Source organism: Garra rufa, chromosome 15, assembly GCF_049309525.1.
Source record: "Garra rufa chromosome 15, GarRuf1.0, whole genome shotgun sequence".
In the NCBI taxonomy this organism is placed as follows: Eukaryota; Metazoa; Chordata; class Actinopteri; order Cypriniformes; family Cyprinidae; genus Garra; species Garra rufa.
The window spans coordinates 5,848,416-5,855,688 of record NC_133375.1 but is presented as its reverse complement, the minus strand read 5'-3'; the positions used below and the strand labels follow the sequence as shown (position 1 = coordinate 5,855,688).

Below are 7,273 nucleotides of genomic sequence, written 5' to 3'. Positions count from 1 at the left end.
AAAGGACCAGCATAAACCAGCAACATGACTAGCATAAACCAGCAAAGGACCAGCATAAACCAGCAAAGGACCAGCATAAAACCAGCAACATGACTAGCATAAACCAGCAAAGGACCAGCATAAACCAGCTAGGACCAGCATAAACCACAAGGGACCAGCATAAACCAGCAAAGACCAGCCATAAACCAGCAATGGACCAGCATAAACCAGCAAAGGACCAGCATAAACCAGCAAAGGACCAGCATAAACCAGCAAAGGACCAGCATAAACCAGCAACATGGACTAGCATAAACCAGCAAAGGACCAGCATAAACCAGCAAAGGACCAGCATAAACCAGCAACATGACTAGCATAAACCAGCAAAGGACCAGCATAAACCAGCTAGGGACCAGCATAAACCAGCAAGGGACCAGCATAAACCAGCAAAGGACCAGCATAAACCAGCAAAGGACCAGCATAAACCAGCAAAGGACCAGCATAAACCAGCAAAGGACCAGCATAAACCAGCAAAGGACCAGCATAAACCAGCTAGGGACCAGCATAAACCAGCAACATGACTAGCATAAACCAGCAACATGACTAGCATAAACCAGCAAGGACCAGCATAAACCAGCAAAGGACCAGCATAAACCATGCAACATGACTAGCATAAACCAGCAAAGGACCAGCATAAACCAGCAAAGGACTAGCATAAACATCAAAGGACCAGCATAAACCAGCAAGGGACCAGCATAAACCAGCAAAGGACCAGCATAAACCAGCAAAGGACCAGCATAAACCAGCAAAGGACCAGCATAAACCAGCAAAGGACCAGCATAAACCAGCTAGGGACCAGCATAAACCAGCAACATGACTAGCATAAACCAGCAAAGGACCAGCATAAACCAGCAAAGGACCAGCATAAACCAGCAAAGGACCAGCATAAACCAGCAAAGGACCAGCATAAACCAGCAACATGACTAGCATAAACCAGCAAAGGACCAGCATAAACCAGCAACATGACTAGCATAAACCAGCAAGGGACCAGCATAAACCAGCAAAGGACCAGCATAAACCAGCAACATGACTAGCATAAACCAGCAAAGGACCAGCATAAACCAGCAAAGGACCAGCAAAGGACCAGCATAAACCAGCTAGGGACCAGCATAAACCAGCAAGGGACCAGCATAAACCAGCAAGGGACCAGCATAAACCAGCAAAGGACCAGCATAAACCAGCAAAGGACCAGCATAAACCAGCAACATGACTAGCATAAACCAGCAAAGGACCAGCATAAACCAGCAAAGGACCAGCATAAACCAGCTAGGGACCAGCATAAACCAGCAAGGGACCAGCATAAACCAGCAAGGGACCAGCATAAACCAGCAAAGGACCAGCATAAACTAGCAAAGGACCAGCATAAACCAGCAAAGGACCAGCATAAACCAGCAAATGACCAGCATCCCAGCACCAAAACATACCTAACCAGCTTATGCTGTTTTTTCAGCAGGGTACTGAGATAGCCTTAATGAAAACCCAGTCCAGAACATTCAGAACCTCAGACTGGGCAGAAGGTTCACCTTCCAACAAGACAATGACCCTAAACACACAGCAAGATTGGCTTATAGACAACTCTGTGAATGTCCTTGAGTGGCTTGAACACAATCAACATTTTTGGAGGAACCTGAAAATGTCTGCCAGACCCCATCCAAGCTGACAGAGCTTGAGAGGTGAAGAGATGAGGCAAAGAATGGCAGATAAGAATGTGCAAAACTTGTCACATCATACCCAATAAGACTTGAGACTGTAAAGGTGTTTCAACTAAGTACTGAGTTAAGGGTATGAATACTTATGCAATGTACTTATTTCAGTGTTTTTCTTTTAAATACATTTTTGAAGTTGTAATAATTCTGCTTTTGCTTTGTCATTATGGTGTACGGAGTGTTGATTGATGTGGGAAAAAAGTACATTAAAACATTTTGACAGAAGGCAGCAACATAAAACGTGAAAAAAAATAAATACTTTCGTAAGGCACTGTATCTCTTGTACAACTCCTGTGTTAGAAAAAGTACAATACAGCTTTTGCAATAAAAATAGCCTCATCTGCTGACATGACATTAACATTGTTACTATTTACATGGAAATCTTTCCTTTCTCGTGCAAGTTATTACTGTCATCATATGTGTGCACATTTGTATTAGCATATCATCTTTGCATGGAAAATTTGAGGCACATTGTCCGTATTTCTTCAAAGATATTCAACAAATGCCTTTTGGTGGGTAAGCTTTTCACATTCTTACTCATTTTATTGAATAGATTATTATCGCTGTCTGCCCTGCTGAAAAATATTTAATAAATAAATAAAAAATAATGAAATGCAGACTAAGCTGTTGACTGGTCTTAGCTGGTCTTCCATACTAGTCATGGCAGGTTTAGTTTGGTGAACATGATTTTGACCAGCAGTTTGATCATAAAAACAGTTCTTGTTGAAATTACTTATTCATTTTTCTTTGCTAGGTTGTTAGGAAATACAGGTAATGAATGAGATGGTAAGTGGTAGCAGTGTTATAATATCTGGTTCCCAACTGAACGTGGGGCAATTATTACAAATAAATAAATAAAATACTGTGGAAATTATTAAGATCATACAAAATGCATGTCATTTTTTGTTTAGTACTGACCTGAATAAGATATTTCACATAAAAGACGTTTACATGTAGTCCACAAGAGACAACAATAGTTGAATTTATAAAAAATGACCCCGTTCAAAAGTTTACATACACTTGATTCTTAATACTGTGTTGATCCTTGAATGATCCCCAGCTTTTTTGTTTGTTTGTTTTGTTTAATTGTAGTTGTTCATGAGTCACTTGTTTGTCCTGAACAGTTAAACTGCCTGCTGTTCTTCAGAAAAATCCTTCAGGTCCCACAAATTCTTTGGTTTTCCGGCATTTATTTGAACTCTTTCCAACAATGACTATGATTCTGAGATCCATCTTTTCACACTGAGGACAACTGAGGGACTCATGCAACTATTACAGAAGGTTCAAACACTCACTGATGCTTGAGAAGGAAACACAATGCATTAAGAGTCAGGGGTGCAAACTTCTGAACAGATGAAGATGTGTTCATTTTTTCTTAATTTGCCTACATATATATGTTTTTGACATGAATGTATATATTTGTAGTAGATAAAAACAGTGAAAACAACAGTATTATTTTTGCTTTTACATAAAAGTCCTAAAACAAATATGAACGTGCACCAATAGATGGCAGCAGTGGAATATAATTGCTGTGTAAAATGCAAACCATCAATTGCAAGCCAAGCACATGCCATACAGACCTTTTAATAAAGCAGGCTATTCTTCCTGCTGTTTACATAAAAGGTAGGCAACATAAAATCTCCAACGTGGAAACAGTTGAAGTCCAGAATACAAAATGTTGACTAGGCAGGGCTTTCATAATAAAGTATGTCTTGTCTTTTGTAATCTCATTTTCCATCAGTTCAATTCAAGCATATATATGACCTGGCCTTAATCATATAGATTCTACAGCTTTATCTTTATGGTTTATGGTCTTGGCCTAAAAATACGTGAGTGTCATTAACTGAGTGCACCGTAAATTGCCCCTTCACGAGACTCCCAGTGTGCGCGCACGCTCATCTAATTCACCACTGATTTATATTCCCGCGTCGTGCGTCAATCCTGACGTCATAAGAACGATGCGTGACCCTGGTAACGGGTTGCTAGTGGCTCGTTTTATTGACTCGAATCGGCTCCATAAACTCACACTAGGTGGCGACAAGAGCAAGTCATCATTCCATACATTAGAAATGACTTGCCATGTTACCATAACAAATCTTAAGATCCTTTATTAAAATTTGCTGGTCTAAAAATCCACCAGACACTTATTTTTCGCTCACCCACAGTTAAAGTGAAATTTACCAAACTGTTGCTGGTAGCCTCCCCCCCCCCCCCCCCCCCCCCACATTTTTTTAACGTTAATTTTTTTTGGGTGAACTATATCCTGTAAAATAAAATAAAATATTAAAAATAAATTATTAAAAATAAACTAAATAAAATAAAATAAATTTAAATTAAAAATAAAATAACATTAATAAAATAAAATAAAGTTCAAACTCAATTAAAATAAAATAACATTAATAAAATAAATACAATTAAATACTACGCAATTAAATCAATAAAATTAAATGAGATAAATTAAATTAAAGTGATAAAATAAAATTTAAATTAAATCAAATTAAAAAAAATAAAGTTAAGATTATTATTATTATTATTTTTTAAATTATTTTTTTTTTTGGCTGAACTATCCCTTTAAAATAAAATAAATAAATAAAACTAAATTAAATTATAAAAATACAATTAATAATAGTTTTTTTCATACTATGGGAGTCAAAATTAAGTTAATTAAATTACTAAAATAAATATAATAAAATTAAATGAATTTTAAATTAATAAAATAAAGTAAATAAATGGATGGACAAAATTCAATTAATACATGAAATACAATAAAATTAATTTACATTAATAAAATAAAAATAAATACAATAAAGTAAAAAAATACAATTTAAATATAATTAAATACAATTAATCAAATAAATTCAATAAATTAGAATAAATTAATTAATTCATAAAATAAAATTAATACAATACAATACAATACAATTGCATTAATGAATAAAATAAATATAATAAAGTTAATTCATTTAAACTGAATTTTAATAAATGAAAAATACAATTAAATTAAATTGAAATAATACAATAAAATAAATTATTAAATTAACTCAAATTAAATTGAAACAATACAATACAACATTTGAAAATAAAAATGTATAAAATTCAAATTAATAAAATACAATACAATAAATAAATAGATTAATTAATTAATTAAATAATATTAAATTAAGCAAAACCAATACAATGAAATACAATTACATTAATAAAATAAAATAAATATAACAAAATTAATCAAAGTCAATAAATGAAATTAAATAAAATTAAAAATTATACAAAAAAATAAATAAAAAGATTCATTTAAATTAAAGTAACTAAAATTAAATGAAAATTATAAAATAAAATAAAAATATATAATAAAATAACATGCAATTAATAAAACAAAATTTATAAAAATAAATTAATTTAAGAAAATAAAATGTATAAAATAAAATGTAAATAATACATTTAATTTAAATTTAAAATAAAATAAGTAAGTAAATAAATCTTTTTTGTTTCATTGGTGTAGGGCTCTGATAGTTTCAGTTATCTATATATATTGTTTTTGGTATAAAGGGGCCTTTAATGTCAATCGCTGACAAAGTCAAAAACTATAGGCAAATCAGTGCTTGATCACGTGACTGACCCTCACTATGTTATAAATATTGAAAGCCGATCAGAGCGACGCGCAGATGCGTCACCGATGCCCAAAATCTACAAAACAACATGACCATTAATTGCTTATCAAAACAGTAGCCTATGAACATCCAATAAGAGTTTTATTAACGCTCTAGTCGTTTTTGCACATATAATTTTGTTTTTCCCCTTCACTCTTATTCGTGCTTCAGGAGACGCGTGGAGAACTATGAGTCAGTGCATAGAAAACACGAGAACAATTGGCTCATTTAAAGACACTTTCAAAAACGATTCATTCACAAAACTAGCCTACATCTGTCTAGCGCTTCGCTAATTAGTGACTGTCATTAGCATAATCTGAGAAACACTCCTGAAGAGATGAAACACCAACCCTGGTGATATAACGAAACCACAACATGCGCATTATCCATAATTCATACGCCTCCAGGTCTTAAGTCTTGATCGGTGTACGGATGCTACACGCTGTCAATAATCAATGAAGTGTTTGAATGATCTCCTCTCCTCCTCTCCTCGTCTCCTCCCCTTCAGATGCGCTGCGCATCATCCAGCGCTCCAGCTCGCGCACTCCAGCGCTCGCGTTTGTCCAGAGCGCGTCTTCTGTGCTTCTCTATCTGAGCTCACCGGACGCGTCATTTAACGCCAGCATCTCGGTCATTCATTCTGAGCAGAGCGAGGTGTACGCAGACAAGAGGAGGAGAGGAATACGGACACTTTACGCAGACAGACGCGCCAAACAAGGTCGACTGAGTGTTACGAGGCGTTCTGCGTGTTTTGCGCTCTCTGGATTCCAGGGGTCTTAAATCTGGAGGCGAGGACCCGGGGATGAGCCTGCTGTCGGGGGGCTTCGGCATGGCGGGCTGGTGGTTCGGTTGGGTTCTGGTGCTGCTCGCGCTCTGGAGGCCCGGTGCCGCTTGTCCGGAGCTCTGCACGTGTACGGGCGTGCGGATCTCGTGCGTGGACGCGGAGCGCAGTATTATGGCTTTCCCTATGCTGCAGTCCGAGGCAGAGATGGAGAACATCACAGACATGTAAGTTACGAAGAAGAGGTCACGGAAGATGATGCATGTTGTGCCATTCAGTCAAGATTTATCCAGTGCTTGATTTATTGTGCCAAAGTAATTGTAAAAGTACACATTATTATATGTGACCCTGGAACCTGGATACATTGTATGGGTCAAAATAATTTTTCTTTTATGCCAAAAATCATAAGATAATAAGTAAAGATCATGTTCCATGAAGATATTTTGTAAATTTCCTGCCGAAATAGATCAAAACGTAATTTTTGATTAGTAATATGTATGGCTAAGAACTTCATTTGGACAACTTTAAAGGTGATTTTCTCAAAATGTAATTTTTTTTTGCACCCTTGGATTGCAGATTTTCCAATAGTTGTATCTCAGCCAAATATTTTCATATCCTAACAAACCATACATCAATGGAAAGCTTATTTATTTCATTTACTCAGTTTCAAAATTGACCCTTATGACTGGTTTTGTGGTCCAGGGTCACATATAATAATGTGTACTTTTGCAATTACTTTTGCACATTAATTTAAGCACAATTGCCAAAGTAACTGTAGATAAGTTGCATGGATATACATTAATCAAAATTATTTTTCTTTTATGCAAAAATCATTAGGATAATAAGATCATGTTCCATGAAGATATTTTGTACATTTTCCTGCTATAAATAGATCAAAACTTATTTTTTGATTAGTGATATGCATTGCAACTTCATTTGGACAACTTTAAAGGTGATTTTCTCAAAATGGAATTTTTTTTTTTTGCACGCTCAGATTCCAGATTTTTAAATATTTTCATATCCTAACAAACCATACATCAATGAAAAGCTTATTTATTTAATTTACTCAGTTTCAAAACTGACCCTTATGACTGGTTTTGTGG

At 35.3% G+C, this 7,273-nt stretch overlaps 1 protein-coding gene across 2 annotated transcripts in view; it reads left to right on the top strand.

The window, feature by feature from the left end:
• Window positions 1–5,593: 5,593 nt before the first annotated feature.
• ntrk2a (neurotrophic tyrosine kinase, receptor, type 2a) overlaps window positions 5,594–7,273 on the top strand; it is a 68,935-nt gene continuing 67,255 nt past the window's right edge. For both annotated transcript variants that reach the window (XM_073819038.1, XM_073819039.1), the window contains exon 1: window positions 5,594–6,397. In XM_073819038.1, coding sequence (XP_073675139.1) covers window positions 6,192–6,397 — 206 coding nt within the window. In that variant the 5' untranslated portion in view covers window positions 5,594–6,191. The remainder of the gene's footprint in view (window positions 6,398–7,273) is intronic.